Source organism: Bos taurus, chromosome 11 (assembly GCF_002263795.3).
Source record: "Bos taurus isolate L1 Dominette 01449 registration number 42190680 breed Hereford chromosome 11, ARS-UCD2.0, whole genome shotgun sequence".
Lineage (NCBI taxonomy): Eukaryota > Metazoa > Chordata > Mammalia > Artiodactyla > Bovidae > Bos > Bos taurus.
The window spans coordinates 11,180,607-11,196,626 of NC_037338.1; the positions used below are offsets into that span (position 1 = coordinate 11,180,607).

At 56.1% G+C, this 16,020-nt stretch overlaps 1 protein-coding gene across 1 annotated transcript in view; it reads left to right on the forward strand.

Annotated features, from left to right (window-relative positions):
• The window catches only part of FBXO41 (F-box protein 41), a 28,093-nt gene extending 12,788 nt beyond the window's left edge, over positions 1-15,305 (forward strand). The window contains exons 2-13 of the mRNA XM_002691213.6: positions 312-1,321; positions 2,717-2,942; positions 3,424-3,497; positions 3,756-4,114; positions 4,811-5,052; positions 5,285-5,400; positions 5,522-5,674; positions 5,852-5,947; positions 9,255-9,373; positions 9,530-9,688; positions 10,968-11,083; positions 11,207-15,305. Coding sequence (XP_002691259.2) covers positions 450-1,321; positions 2,717-2,942; positions 3,424-3,497; positions 3,756-4,114; positions 4,811-5,052; positions 5,285-5,400; positions 5,522-5,674; positions 5,852-5,947; positions 9,255-9,373; positions 9,530-9,688; positions 10,968-11,083; positions 11,207-11,266 — 2,592 coding nt within the window. The 5' untranslated portion in view covers positions 312-449 and the 3' untranslated portion in view covers positions 11,267-15,305. The remainder of the gene's footprint in view (positions 1-311; positions 1,322-2,716; positions 2,943-3,423; positions 3,498-3,755; positions 4,115-4,810; positions 5,053-5,284; positions 5,401-5,521; positions 5,675-5,851; positions 5,948-9,254; positions 9,374-9,529; positions 9,689-10,967; positions 11,084-11,206) is intronic.
• Positions 15,306-16,020: the final 715 nt, after the last annotated feature.

Sequence of the window (16,020 nt, forward strand, 5' to 3'; positions counted from 1 at the left end):
GATTTATCCATTCTACTAGTGATGGGCACTTCGGTTATGTCCAGGTTGTTACTATTATAAATAAAACTAATGCTGTCCCCCCCTCCCTCCTTAGAGAATTCTCATTCTTTCTCACTCTCATACATGCACAGCCCTCACGCAGGTACTGGAGCAGGCCAGTCTCCTCTGGGAGGTCTGGCCATTGGTCTCCCCTTGCCCCTCTCTTGTGGGCACATGTTTTCTGGGGAAGTCAGTTTCGTCAAGGGTGGGGAATACGGGTTGGAGGTGGGGAGGAATACCACCCTCCTAAGGCTTGCTCCCCTCTCTTCTAGCCTCCTTGCCCCTGGCTGCCAGCGCCCTGAGCCTGCCCAACCCCTCAGGGGGCCTCGCCCGCGTCCCCCCATGAGCGCGCCCGGCTGACCTCCAGGGCGGCCGCGGTGGAGCCCGGGCGCCACGGGGGCAGCGGGGCCATGGCCTCGCTGGACCTGCCCTACCGCTGCCCGCGCTGCGGGGAGCACAAGCGCTTCCGGAGCCTGTCGTCGCTGCGCGCGCACCTGGAGTACAGCCACACGTACGAGACGCTCTACATTCTCTCCAAGACCAACAGCATCTGCGACGGCGCCGCGGCGGCCTTCCCGCTGGCGCCCGAGCCCGCCGCCCTGCTGGCCGTGCCGGGCGCCCGGCGCGAGGTCTTCGAGAGCACGTCCTTTCAGGGCAAGGAGCAGGCAGTCGGGCAGTCGTCCGCGGCGCCACACCTGCTGCACCACCATCACCACCACGCGCCCCTCGCCCACTTTCCTGGCGACCTGGTGCCGGCCGGCCTACCTTGCGAGGAGCTGGCGGAGCCGGGCCTCGTGCCCGCCGCGCGCTACGCACTCCGCGAGATCGAGATCCCGCTGGGGGAGCTGTTCGCCCGCAAGTCCGTGGCCTCCTCGGCGTGCTCGACGCCGCCGCCCGGGCCTGGCCCTGGCCCCTGCCCCGGGCCCGCGTCCGCCTCGCCCGCGTCTCCCTCGCCCGCCGACGTGGCCTACGAAGAGGGCCTGGCCCGCCTCAAGATCCGGGCGCTGGAGAAGCTGGAGGTGGACCGACGGCTGGAGCGGCTGAGCGAGGAGGTGGAGCAGAAGATCGCGGGCCAGGTGGGCCGGCTGCAGGCCGAGCTGGAGCGAAAGGCGGCGGAGCTGGAGACTGCACGGCAGGAGAGCGCGCGGCTGGGGCGTGAGAAGGAGGAGCTGGAGGAGCGCGCCTCCGAGCTCTCGCGCCAGGTGGACGTGAGTGTGGAGCTGCTGGCCTCGCTCAAGCAGGACCTGGTGCACAAAGAACAGGAGCTGAGCCGCAAGCAGCAGTGAGTGGCCCACGGGGCCCCGTGGGTGGGTGTGTCCGCGAACGTACCAGAGTCGGTGATGGCATCACTGTGTTCCCGCCACCATCGTGAGTGTGGCTGTGGGTGCGGCCGAATTACGCGGCTCTGTGGCCACGGGCATGTATTGGTGGTGCGCGTGGGGCCAAGAGTGGCATGAAGGTGTGTGTTTAGGACCCTGAGACCATGACAGTGTGACCGCGTTCGTGTGTGTGAATCTCTTTCTCGTCCATCTCTTTGCTCCTTGACAAGGCTGTTTCCTGATTGTGACACCAGACTCTTCTCTTCTGCCGACCCAAAGACAAGGCTCAATTCTCTCCTTTCCCTTTCCCTCCTCAGGTTTTTTCCTATCTATTGTATCATTCTTTTCTCTCCTCCTCAGAGAAAAACTTGAAAATATTTTTTCTCCTTGTCTTCGATTTCTGTCCCCACTTTCTGTCTTGAACCCACTCTGATCAGGTGTCCACCTCCATCGTTATTCTCCGTGTCATCAATGACCTTCATGTTACAAAGGCCAAGTCATCTTATTTGGCCCCTTGGCAGCCATTTGATACAGCTGATCCTTGAAACATATCTTTTAACTTGGCTTCTAAGACACTCTCCTGGAATTTCCATCTCTTTCTATTGGCTTCCTCTCAGCCTTTGCTGGGTTTCTCCTCATTCCTCTGGTCTTCAAATGTAGACTCATGAAGTACATAGATGTTATTTGTCCCCATCGTGATAAGCCCCATGGGGGCAGAGATTTTTTTCCTGCTTTGTTCACTGCTGTAGCCCCAACACCTAGAAGGTGCCCATACATGTTGAATAGATGCATGAATGACTATGAATGCATGTGAGAGTAAATACTCAAATGACTCTTTTAAGTATGCTGTGTATCTGTGCAACTCCTGGAGGTTGGTGCAACTATAAGTGTGCTTTTCTGCATCTGAGAACATTTCTGAAAATGTGTGTGTGTGTTTGAATGTGTTGGTAGGACTGTGCCTCAGCCTGTGCATGCCTGTGGATGAACGTTACATGAATATGTGTACATGAGTGTGCGGGGCTGGCTTCTGGGCTGTGTGTGGGCTTCTGGAGGGAGGAGGTGGCTGTGTGTGACTGAACGTGCCTGTGAATACTTCTGTGGGGAGCAGGAGTGTCTGCTTGTGTGCTTGGGTCTGGGTTGGTGGGGTGTGAACGTATGACTAGGGGTGTATACTTGCATTTCTGTACGTGCTGTTGTGTGGGTAGTGTTCCTGGGTGTGCTCTGCGTGTACCCATGTGACCACGAGCAGACACTGTGGCCAGCATGCCCTTGTCTTTCCCTACTGTTCTGGGTCTCCTCCAGTGGGTGGGTGGGCAGCCAGGCCAGGGCACTCGGGTAAGAGACTGCTCTGGGCCCAGGGAGGTGGTGCAGATCGACCAGTTCCTGAAGGAGACGGCGGCGCGGGAGGCCAGTGCCAAGCTGCGGCTGCAGCAGTTCATCGAGGAGCTCCTCGAGCGGGCTGACCGGGCTGAGCGGCAGCTGCAGGTCATCAGCAGCAGCTGTGGCAGCACGCCCAGTGCCAGCCTGGGCCGAGGAGGTGGGGGAGCTGGTGCTGGGCCCAGTACCCGGGCCCCAGGCAGGATGGTGAGTGCCCACCTGCCTTCCCTCCTTTGCCTGCCCAGCTGACCCCTACCACCTTGCCTCACACATGCCTGAATCTCCCTCTGATACTCTGTGCTCCCTTCTTTGGCTCTTCCCCATGAGCAGACTGCAGGCCTGAAGTAGGGGTCCAGGAATAGGGGAGCCCCTCCCTGAGGCTGTAGTGAGATACCATCCAGCAACCCCAGGCCTCAGGCAGGGGCTCACCTCTGCCCATCTCTGCAAATGAGACCCAGGAGCCACAAGCCGGGGTCTGGGGTGCGTGGTGGGTACAGGGAGGGGGCTGGTGAGCCTGCTTCTCCAGGCTGTCTGTCTGTCTACTTGTCCACCTCTCCCAACTGTTTTTCTTTTTCTCTCTCTTCTCCCCCATCTCTTATCTCCATCTTGTACCCTGTTTCTCCCGCTCCTTCTCATCCTCTGGCCTCCTCTGCCTCCTGCCTTTCCTTCCCTCTCTGGGGGCCCACAGCGAGAACACCACGCGGGCCCGGCCATGCCTAGCACGTATGCAGTGTCCCGGCATGGCTCCTCTCCCAGCACAGGGTAAGCCACGGGCCTGGCCCGTCCCGCACAGCCCACCCTCCCCTAGAAAGATCCACTGCTCTGCTGGCCCTTCTGGGGCTTGGCTTCTCCTCCTCCCTCATCGTCCTTGGGTCACCTCTGTCTGCCTTTCCACACTCAGAGGGGACTTTTGGACAGTAGGGTGGGTGGATTGCCCTTGGCCAGTGGTAGGTGGTATGGAGAGTCTGGGCAGGCCTAGGACCCTTTGCTCCTCACTGTCTGGTCCACCCCCCACCCCAGGGCCTCCAGTCGCATCCCAGCTGCATCTCAGAGCTCAGGTTGTTATGACAGTGACAGTCTGGAGTTGCCCCGGCCAGAAGAGGGGGCCCCCGAGGACAGCGGCCCCGGGGGCTTAGGCACGCGGGTCCAGGCTGCCAATGGTGGCTCGGAGCGGGCCCAGCCCCCTCGCAGCTCTGGACTGCGGCGCCAGGCCATCCAGAACTGGCAGCGCAGACCCCGTCGACACAGCACAGAAGGGGAGGAAGGTGACGTCTCCGACGTGGGCTCCCGAACCACCGAGTCCGAGGCTGAGGGCCCCTCGGAGGTCCCCCGCCCCGGGCCTGCTATGGCTGGGCCGGTGAGCAGCTGCCGGCTCTCTGGTGAGTCCTGAGGGGGTGGGTACTAAGAGACTGGGTTTTCCGTGGTGCTGACTGCTCTCAGGGCACGCAGGGCTGAGGCAGTAAATCTCCTGGGCTCCTGCACCGCCTCTCCCCTTGCCCCAGACTTCCCACATGTACAGGGCCCTGCAGGCTTAGGGCAGGAGCTGCTGGGACACAGGTATCCATTCATGTGACATTCATAGGAGAGGAGTTGGGAGTTCAAAGTGAAGCCAGGGGCCAGTGGGGCAAGTCCTCTCCCATATCCATACAGGGCCACATGTGTACGTGGGTGGGTCCGGGGGCAGAAAGCTCACGTCAGGTTGCACGGCTGTGCCTGGTGACTGCTCTGGGCAACCTCACCTGCCTTCTGTTCACAGATGCACGGTTTCTATCCAAACCTTTTCCCTCCTCCAATCGCTCAGTTGCCTCCTCTAGGGGATGACTTTGCACAGTGTCATGATATACGACCTTAAAAAGAAAGTTCACTTGAGGAAGGGCCACCTTTTTCTAATTTGCAAAATTAGGGAGGGGGCTAATGCAGTGGAGGGGGAAGCAGAGGCCCTTTGTCCCTCCTCCCCAGTTTCTGGTCCCCCAGCATGGTTCTGTCATGCCCATTCCTCCTGCAGTTCCGGCCCTACCCCAGCTCCCCATCTGTGTACCCCCCACACTGACCTCTGACCCTGTGGTATTGTGCAGCCCGCCCCGAGGGAGGCAGTGGGCGGGGTCGGCGAGCTGAGAGGGGCAGCCCCTCCCGCTCCAATGAGGTCATCAGCCCGGAGATCCTCAAGATGCGAGCTGCCCTGTTCTGCATCTTTACCTACCTGGACACGCGCACTCTGCTACACGCTGCCGAGGTCTGCCGGGACTGGCGCTTCGTGGCCCGCCACCCCGCCGTCTGGACCCGGGTGCTGCTCGAGAACGCCCGCGTCTGTTCCAAGGTGCCTGTACCTCTCTGCTGTCCTGCTCTCCCAGTCACCCTTGCTGTGACCCCATCTTTTCCCTGGCAGAGTCTAGCCCTGCAAGGTCTTGTCCTTGCAACGCTTACCACACCCCAGTTTCAACCTGGCTCCCTGAAATGTTCTCCTGAGGCCTCCTATCCTGGAGCTGGTTCATCTCCTGCCAACCAGACTCACATCCCATTATGCCCAGATAACTCCTCTCTCCCTGCAGTTTCTGGCAATGCTGGCTCAGTGGTGCACCCAGGCCCACTCGCTGACACTGCAGAACCTGAAGCCCCGGCAGCGAGGCAAGAAGGAGAGCAAAGAGGAGTATGCCCGGAGTACCCGGTGAGGCCATGGGGTGGGGGTGGGGGCACTGCTCCTGGGCTGCGGACCTAGAGTGAAGTCAGGGTGCTTCTGGAAGAGGATCTGGCTGCAGACAGTGCCCTGACTTCTTGGCCGTCCCCAGGGGCTGCTTGGAGGCAGGCCTGGAGTCTCTGCTGAAGGCAGCGGGAGGAAATCTGTTGATCCTGCGCATCTCCCACTGCCCCAACATCCTCACTGACCGTTCGCTGTGGCTGGCTAGCTGCTACTGCCGCGCCCTGCAGGCCGTCACCTACAGGTGGGTCCCCACTGCTGGAGGCGAGGCCTTGGCCAGAGGAATCCCCAGGCTCTGCATACACATACCTCCCCCCTCCCCGCAGGGCTCTGGGGCAGAAGGACCCAAGAGCTCTGAGGCCCAAAGGAAAGGAGCAGAGGCCTCCAGAATGGGTGGCCCCAGCTTTTGTCTTTTCAACAGAAGTGCCACAGACCCAGTGGGCCATGAGGTCATCTGGGCCCTGGGCGCAGGCTGCAGAGAGATCGTCTCCCTCCAGGTGGCACCACTTCACCCCTGGTGAGCCGAGGCCGCGGTGGGGATGGGCAGGGCTGGGCCCCGAGTGGGGCTGAGGACCCAGCAGATCTGGGCCCATTCCATGTGCTGTTTGGGGTGACAGATTCACATTCATCAGTCTATCTTTAGGCTTCAGAATCAGACGTGGGATCATGGCCTGGCTTGCGGGCAGTGTGACTTTGGGCTACCCGGTCGTGCCTGAGTTTCTCAACTGCAGAGTAAAAGTGGTATCAAGGATCTGTGGATCTTATTAAGCCTGCAGCTGGCTCAGACGAGATGTGTGCCTAAAGGCTGCAGAGCCCACAGAGTGTTCAGAAACGCTGGCCTGAGATGGCCAGCTTTGTTTGACACGTGAAAGGCAGTTAGGGAGGTCAGTGTATAATACACAAAAGAGCTGGTTTTCAGAGAATCCATGGTATGAGATCATTCATCGCTCTACTTGGAATTCTCAAACTACCAGGCTTTTTCATTCCCTGCTCGTGCCCTGCAAGACTCTTTCTTCATGACACCACCTCACGGGTCCCCAATATCCCATCACTAATACTCAGAGTTTGTTACTGCTCCCCTGTCTCCATTCCTCTTGCACCTTGTCCTAGCCCCTAACTAGTCAATTTTACAATAATTTCTCTATGTTTCAGTCTACACCAGACTCATGTTTCTTGGGGCAGAGGCTGTGAATGTCCATTTCTGTGTCCCTGGTACAGAGTGCGTGGCAGTTGCTGGGGATTTTTAGTGATGAAGTGTTCAGGGAAGTAGCAGGTTTGCTGTGAGTGGTGGGCAGGGCCCAACGAGCAGTGAGTGTGGAAAGGAAGGCTGGGCCAAGGTCAGGTCTTGCCTAAGAGATTTAGATTTTTGCATTTTATCTGGAAAGCACTGGGAAGCCATTGGGGGACCATCAGATCAGATCTGATCAGTCACTCAGTCGTGTCCAACTCTTTGCAACCCCATGAATTGCAGCACGCCAGGCCTCCCTGTCCATCACCAACTCCCGGAGTTCACTCAGACTCATGTCCATCAAGTCAGTGATGCCATCCAGCCATCTCATCCTCTGTCGTCCCCTTCTCCTCCTGCCCCCAATCCCTCCCAGCATCAGAGTCTTTTCCAATGAGTCAGCTCTTTGCATGAGGTGCCCAAAGTACTGGAGTTTCAGCCTTAGCATCATTCCTTCCAAAGAAACCCCAGAGCTGATCTCCTTTAGAATGGACTGGTTGGATCTCCTTGCAGTCCAAGGGAGTCTTAAGAGTCTTCTCCAACACCACAGTTCAAAAGCATCAATTCTTTGGCACTCAGCCTTCTTCACAGTCCAACTCTCACATCCATACATGACCACTGGAAAAACCATAGCCCTGACTAGACGAACCTTTTTGGCAAAGTAATGTCTCTGCTTTTGAATATGCTATCTAGGTTGGTCATAACTTTCCTTCCAAGGAGTAAGTGTCTTTTAATTTCATGGCTGCAGTCACCATCTGCAGTGATTTTGGAGCCCAGAAAAATAAAGTCTGCCACTGTTTCCACTGTTTCCCCATCTATTTCCCATGAAGTGATGGGACCAGATGCCATGATCTTCATTTTCTGAATGTTGAGCTTTAAGCCAACTTTTTCACTCTCCACTTGCACTTTCATCAAGAGGCTTTTGAGTTCCTCTTCACTTTCTGCCATAAGGGCGGTGTCATCTGCATATCTGAGGTTATTGATATTTCTCCCAGCAGTCTTGATTTCAGCTTGTGTTTCTTCCAGCCCAGCGTTTCTCATGATGTACTCTGCATATAAGTTAAATAAACAGGGTGACAATATACAGCCTTGACGTACTCCCTCTCCTATTTGGAACCAGTCTATTGTTCCATGTCCAGTTCTAACTGTTGCTTCCTGACCTGCATACAAATTTCTCAAGAGACAGATCAGGTGGTCTGGTATTCCCATCTCTTTCAGAATTTTCCACAGTTTACTGTGATCCACACAGTCAAAGGCTTTGGCATAGTCAATAAAGCAGAAGTAGATGTTTTTCTGGAACTCTCTTGCTTTTTCCATAATGCAGCAGATGTTGGCAATTTGATCTCTGGTTCCTCTGCCTTTTCTAAAACCAGCTTGAACATCAGGAAGTTTACAGTTCACATATTGCTGAAGCCTGGCTTGGAGAATTTTAAGCATTACCTTACTAGTGTGTGAGATGAGTGCAATTGTGCGGTAGTTTGAGCATTCTTTGGCATTGTCTTTCTTTGGGATTGGAATGAAAACTGACCTTTTCCAGTCCTGTGCCCACTGCTGAGTTTTCCACATTCGCTGGCATATTGAGTGCAGCACTTTCACAGCATCATCTTTCAGGACCTGGAACAGCTCAACTGGAATTCCACCACCTCCACTAGCTTTGTTCGTAGTGATGCTTTCTAAGGCCCACTTGACTTCACATTCCAGGATGTCTGGCTCTAGGTCAGTGATCACACCATCATGATTATCTGGGTCATGAAAATCTTTTTTGTACAGTTCTTCTGTGTATTCTTGCCATCTCTTCTTAATATCTTCTGCTTCTGTTAGGTCCATACCATTTCTGTCCTTTATTGAGCCCATCTTTGCATGAAATGTTCCTTTGGTATCTCTGATTTTCTTGAAGAGATCTCTAGTCTTTCCCATTCTGTTGTTTTCCTCTATTTATTTGCATTGATTCTTAACAAATGGGATTACACCAGACTGGTGATGTTCTCTGTCTTCCCCTACACTGCGTACCTCTTGGAGGCAAGGTCCATGTGTATATGTCACCACTGTATCCCCAGTTAGTGAGTGAAAGTCGCTCAGTCATGTCCGACTCTTTGCGACCCCATGGACTGACTATACAGTCCATGGAATTCTCCAGGCCAGAATACTGGAGTGGGTAGCTGTTCCCTTCTCCAGGGGATCTTCCCAACCCACGGATCGAACCCAGGTCTCCCACATTGCAGGTGAATTCTGGCCCAGCTCTGTTGTTCTCAGTCATGGCAGGACTTGAGAAGCATTTTGTTGACTGACTGAGAGAATGTGGGAGTGAGTGGCTCTCGGCAGTCACTGGATGAACTGGCAGGGAGACTAGCTGCATAATCAGATGAATGTTGATTGTGGTCTGAGCTGTGGGTTCACGAGTTGTTGAGGAATCAGAATCTGCAGGTCTTGGCAGGAAGTGAAGGAGGAGGAGTCAGGGAAGATCCCAGGTTTCTGACTTGAACAGTTGGGTGGTTGGTGGGGCCCTCACCTTGTGGGGTGGGTCTTGACCGAGGAGCGGGCTTAGGATAGCATGCAGCCAGGGGCTCCCTGACGACCCTCCCTCCACCCCATTCTCCAGCCAGCAGCCCATGCGATTCAGTAACCGCTGCCTACAGATGATCGGTCGCTGTTGGCCCCACCTCCGGGCTCTGGGGGTCGGGGGTGCCGGCTGTGGGGTGCAGGGCCTGGCATCACTCGGTGAGTCTCTCCGTGGGACTGGCATAGGGGGTGATGGGAAGCAGGCGTGGGTGCAGCACTGAAATCCTAGCGGGGTTCGGGCGATGGTGTGGGTGGCGGCAGCAAGTGACCTGGGTGTTTGTCAGCAGGCCCTCCACTCTCCTTCCCTCTTCCTAGCAAGGAACTGCATGCGGCTGCAGGTGCTGGAGTTGGACCACGTGTCAGAGATCACCCAGGAGGTGGCGGCTGAGGTCTGCCGGGAAGGCCTGAAGGGCCTGGAGATGCTGGTGCTCACAGCCACCCCCGTAACCCCCAAGGCCCTGCTGCATTTCAACAGTGAGTGATGGGGAGCAGGGGTGGGGCACCACTGTCAACTCTTACCATGTCTTGTCAGCAGGTCGCGCAGCCAACTCCCTCTTGATCCTGGTCAGCAAACACCAACACTGGGGTCAGGGTGAGCAGGGTTCTAGCCCTGGCTTTGCCACCGGTGCCTTCTGAGGCCAGGGTGGCATTGAAGGCCTGCCAGTGTCTGACCCGAATGGTTTAGTTCAGCCAAATGGACATGTGTTGCCCTGTGCTCTTTCCATGCTGGAAACATGGGCTCTTCAGTATCATCCACCATCTACCCCGACATGAGCCTCCAGCAAAGGGCAAGGGCTGAACAGACGGGTTCCAGAACTTACTGACCTACATGTCCATTCTGTCTTTACTGCTTATTGGCTGTGTGACTTTGGGCAAGTTACTGTACTTCTCTTGAGTCTGTATCCCCATCTTTTAAGTGGAATTCTAAGCTGAATGGGTGGGAAGATTAATGAGATAATGTGTGTTAGCCCCCCAGGACAATTCTCAGGGTGAAGCCTTTAGCATGCCTCTGCTGGCCCCTACCTCCCTCCAGCCCCCACTCCCTCCCTGTGATTCCTTCACCTTCATTAAGGATGCAGGTACCCAGCTTGAGCTGCACATACCCAAGTGAGTCCCTCATCGGGGACCAGTTGGCCCCTGGCAGGACCCCATATCCTGAGCACTGCAGGTTCCTCGACTTTCTTATCATCTCCAGGATCTTCTTCTTCCCTCCCCTTCAATCTCATGGCCCTGCCCTGGGCTGACCATCAGAACTAACTGCTTGGCCTCCAAAATCTTAACTTCTAGAATCCTCTCAGCCTCTTGACCTTCTTGCTCCTCCTCCCCTGACTTCATGGCAACATCCAGTCCCTTAAGCCCTCTGCTCCCAACTAATCTGCTCCCTGCCTCCACTCCTCCAGTGCTCTGGCTGGGCCGAGACCCAGCAGCTGCACCTCAGCTACTCTGTTCCTGTAATTCATCTCCACATGCCCAGACCATAGCACAACGGTCCCCTCTGCCAGCAAAGTTGCTGGAACCCCTGCACAACTGGCTGTCATCCACTCGTCCTCCCAGAGTCCACCACAACCTGTGCTCTGAAACCTCACGCTCTTTCTCTCCTTGTCCAGGGGTGCCCGGAGCAGCGTGGATCTGCTCCCAGTGCTTAGCACGCGGTTGTCCCTCAGTGTTCTGATTTCATTGATTGGTAAGAGGAGAGAAGACAGGCCTCTTGCCCAGGTCAGACATGGGCCCCACCTCACTTACCTTTTCCTAGGTATCTGCCGGAACCTCAAGTCCATTGTGGTTCAGATTGGGATTGCCGATTATTTCAAAGAGCCCAGCAGTCCTGAGGCCCAGAAGCTGTTTGAGGACATGGTAACAAAGCTCCAGGTGAGCAGCTGGCTCTGATGGAGACCCCCAGGGCACTCTGCGGCTGGGACTGTGACCTGGGTGTTTGAAGGGAGGGCTCTGCCTGTCTGCCCTGAGGGGAACTAACTCAGGTTTGGTCCGCAGGCCCTACGGCGGAGGCCCGGCTTCTCTAAGATCCTGCACATCAAGGTGGAAGGCTGCTAACCCGGGTTGGGGGCGGCAGGGCCCCTGCCAGCCCCACGCCAGCCGCGCTCTTTGGACCTCCAGAGGGACCCTGATCTGGACTAGACTTTTGGAGGCTTGGTGTTATCCCTGGTGTCTGGGAGAGAGGTTGTCAGTCTCTTGTCCTCCTGCTGGGACAGCGGGACTCAGGCCCTCTCCAGGGCAGGGGCTTGGACAGCTGTCCCCCACCTCCACCCCACCCCCATCCGGAGCAGCCCTCTAGGCACAGCCAGCGAAGAGTTGAGTCTCCACCAGCACTCGGTGTCATCGCCCTGAGGATCTGCAGTAACCACCAGTGGCTCCTTGGCTGCTCAAGCTGTTGGGGCAGGCCTCCCCTTTGTGAGGCCCAGCCTCCTGGTCGGGAGCCTCTGTCAGGCCCCAGACCAGGGGGGTTGCTCCAACAGGCAGCTCAGACTTGGCCCAGAGGCTCTTCTCTTCCCCCTGCTCAGTCCCACCCCTCTGCGGGGCATCCCCTTCAGGCAGCCTGCCAGGGCTCTGGGTCCATAATCTCCAGGGATAACCCTAGGGGTCTTGGGGATGTGGTCAGCTGAAAGTGGGAAGTAGGGAGTTCAGTGAGGTAGTGGGGTCGGCTTGGAAGGGCAAGACATCTATTCAGAACTTCTCCCCGAGACATCCAGGCCACGCCTCCCAAGGGTGGATATTGCCAGGGTGAGAAAACTTTGAGTTTTTACTGCTGTAGAGAAGACAAGACTCCTCCCAGCCACCACATATCCCATGACACACCAGAACTAAATTCAGAGCTACAAGGCACATGTTTCTATACCTTCTACCAATCCCGAGCCTCTGGAGGGGCCAGGTCCCAGCTCTGGGAAATGCTGTCAGCAGTGAGAAGCGGTTCCTGTCCTCAAGGAGTATACTTCTAATCTGGGTGCTTGGACAGGAATCTGATGGCCTTTGGGTCCCCAAGGTCATGTGAGAGGGAATCATTTGGCTGCCCTCTGCTGGGGCCTGGAGGAGGCTGGAAGAGGGGTGGTTTAGTTTGCTTCCTTGTCCGGCTACCTTGCTGGAAGATGTGGCCTTGGTGGGGAGCCACACCTTTGGGGCCCAAAAAGGAGCCCCAACATCAGACTTGTCCCCCCTCTTCAGTCTCCAGTGGTCCATGGGCTGAGGGCTGTGTTGGGGGGTCTTCTGCCTGGGGCAGTGCTGGGGTCTGAACCAGGATCACTGGCTTAGAGTGCAAATGGAGGCTCTCACTGACCCTTGCATGGTTCCCAAAGGGTCAGGTCCTGGCACTATGGCTGTAAAGACTCAGGTCTTCCGAGTTCCTCCTCTTAGCCCTCCCACAGTGGCACAAAGGCCGTGGGTCCTGCCAACCTCCATTTGGAAAGTTCTTTCAAACGTTAATCTGGTTTCATCTTAGGGTTTCCTTCTGTCTTGCTATAAGATGGGCTCTCGACCCTAAACATTAGGTTTTGGCTGGGGCCGGGCTTCTCTAGTTTCCCAGTCCTTTCCGGGAATCCAACTTTTCTGCTGCAACCTGGCATCAGGACATCAAGACCCACCCTGGGTTTCCCTGCAACAAGGCCTCCAGAGCTGGGACCCTCACAGGCTCAGAAGTGTATCCAGCTCTCCTGGCTCCCCACACAGCCGTGTCTTGCTCTTTTTGTTGTTTTCTTCCTGTGACTTGTTCTGGCCCTATCCTTTGAAGACTCCAAATGCCAAGGGTAGCATGTCGGTATCTCCATCTAGTCCTGCACGAAGCCTTGGCTGTGTGGCATCCCCACCCCAGAGCACCTGGTTCTGTTGGCTCTAACCTCCCAGTTCTGTCCCCAGGAATCATGAAGGAGAAGCACAACTTTCCTCTGTTCTGGGACCGGAAGGGAGGTGGAGGTCCACTTGGCCTGGCTGCCCTGGGTGTGTGTTCTGCTTTACCAGCTGCACCTGCCACAGCCCCTGCTTCCTGTGACCCCAGGACTGGAGGTGCCCTCCATGTGTCTCCCGGACAAAGCACAAAGGGATGCCTTGCTTGGCCTGAGCCTGTCTACTGAGGGGCTTTTTCTGTCCAAGGAAGCCTCCATCCCTGAATACAAGGCTTTGGGCAGTCTCCCTGGGAAGATGTCTGGTGGAATGCCTGCCATCAGTTCTGGGAAAGGTGAGGGCGCACGGGCAGCGAGCTCGAGTGAGAGGAAGGTGGTGCTGAAAGGCCTGATGGTTAAGTCCCTTCTGATCAGCAGCGCTGAGTATCACCAGCACGGGGGGCAGCCGGGTGAACAGGACGCCCCTCACCTGTTGGTGGGAAGTTTTCCTCTCCGTGAGTTGGGCTGTTTCCAGAAACCCACCAAGTCCCCCATCCTTTGTTTTCCAGCTGAGTGTGAGGGATGCATAGTGCGTAGGTCCAAGCCCCTGCCCAGATGGGTCGCAGTGTGTCCCACTGCACACCTGGGACTGATAGGCTTGTGTGCCCCAGCCTGGATGTCTGCCCTGAGGACCTGCTGGGTGTGCAGGCTTCCACAGGTCCTTACCAGCTTGATGGTAGTTTTGCCTCTCCTCAGGGGGATGAGCCCTGAGTTGGGGGGGACCTCATCTTTCACTCACCCAAAGGGGAGTCCTCTTCCATATATCACATCTGATGAGATGCAAAACAGAGGAATATCTGGGAGAGCAAACCAAGGCAGGCCCTGCTCCAGGGGACCCAGCCGGCGTAGAGGCCCCATGGGTGATGGCCACTCGGTGTCCTTACCACCTCCTGCCAGCCCAGCGCCTGGGAGACTTGGGGTGTTTGTCCTAAGGACATCATGCTTTATTCAGGCTGCCTGCCCACAGCACTGGCAGAGAACAAAGGAGATGATGTATCTGGGTCCCTGAGGGAGACAAAGTGGGCCGCCCAGAACCATGGCTTTTACTGGCCAGGAGACCACCTGGCTGCTTTTACAAGGCAGAGTGGAGTTTGAGCCAGTCCTTCAAGAATTGCTGGGGTGGGGCTTGGGGAGGGAAGGCGGCCTGCTTCCCAAGTCCTGCTGCTGCAAGGCATGACTCCATGCTTTGTCTCTGGGTTCTGCATGGCCCCTGGCCCTCCGGTCCTCTGGGCTGTGGGTGGGGAGCCGCCCATGCCTAGTCCCTCTCGGGTGCTAAGCCGAAGATCTTTCCAGAGTGACTACTGGTGCCAAAGACCCAATTCCTGGTGGGCTTGGGGTGAAAACAAGCTGGGGACTGGGTACAGGCCCAGCCCCTGGAGGAGTTAACTCATGCTTTAGGATCTGTCCCAACCCATCAGTCCCTGAGGAGTGGAGCTTCCCTTCCCCAGGGCACTTCTCCCTACTGGTGGCTGTGCTCTCTCACCCAGCCTTTTCCCAGGCCCCGTTTCTGTATATACTGCTGTGTAACGTGTGTGTGTGTGTATATATATTCCTGGACAAGTGTGTTCATCTGCAGCCTTGCCTGAGGATAAGGTTTAGTTAGGATTGGATAAAGATCAGAATACCAGGGCCAACTAAGGCAACCAGCTCCTAGTCTGACCCCAACCCCTTGGGACCCTGGCCAGTCCCAAGACTGCCCCGACAATCAGGCAGGCTTCCCCGCTGCAAGTCCAAGCCTCGCCTGCCACTGCTGGCAGGGGCCCCGGCCTCAGCTCTGCCCTGGCAAAGGCCTAGCGCTCAGGGTCAGGCTCGCCTTGTGGCTGGCCCCAGTAGGCCTGGCTCGCATAACCCTGCTGGCGGGGACCTCCACAGCTGGCCCCCATGCCATGCCTTCCCTAAACAGCCAGGTGCAGTGGGCCTGAGCTGAGAGGGGAGCTTTCCTCACCCCAAACACATCAGGCAGAGGGGTGGACAGCAACTTTTGGTTTTGTTTCTGAAGTGGTGCCTGTACCTCCAGCCCCCAGGGGGCCTCCCCTGGCCCCACTTTTCTGCCCCACCCAGGCACCACCATCCCAGCACTTTGCTCCACATCGCCCATAGATGCCCTTTGCTGAATGTACCCGAGCGTATGTATTTAAAAGGACTCCAATGGGCATCTGAATTTGTGGCTTTGTATCCAATAAAAGATGGTGAAACTGGAATAATATCTGCCTCAGGAAAGTAAATGGTAGGTGGCTACATTTGCCAGTCTGTCACCAAACCTTCCTGTAGCTGAAATGCACTGATTAGCAAGGAGGTGGATGATCTGAATGGCGTCAATGAGGCGAACTGAAGTATTATGAAGACCTGTCTCAGGAAGGTAGGCGTCGCTGGAGGAAGACCATGCGGGTTACTGCCCCCGCCAGAGCTTTCAGGGTCTGCAGGTAGAGCCTTGAGGGGTCATTTCTGACTCTCAGCCAGGAGAAGCCATCTTTAAGGGCAAGCCCAGCAGGAACAGCACACACCTGCCCATCCCCTCACTGGCTTGGGCACCAGAGAGGGCTCCGGCCAGCCAATCCGACTTTCGCCTGACAGAGACCAAGTTTCCCATCATGGTCTGGCTCAACATTCCATTTGACAAAATGGGGTTGCCCCTACTGATTTGATTCCTCAGGTCTTAAAATGAAAATCAGAAAATAGGTATTTAGGCTTAAAACTGTGTGGCTCTAACATCAAACAAGTAGCTGAACACATCCCCACAACTCTGAGCCAGCTATTATCATCATACAGGTAGAACAACTGGAAAAAATTTACTTAAAGACCATCAAGTTAGGAGGGATGCCAGACTCCAATGTGTGGACCTACCACCACCTTAATCTACTTTTGAGTTCATCAAACTCGGAGTGGTTGAAATTCAGATTAAAAAAAAAACAAACAAAA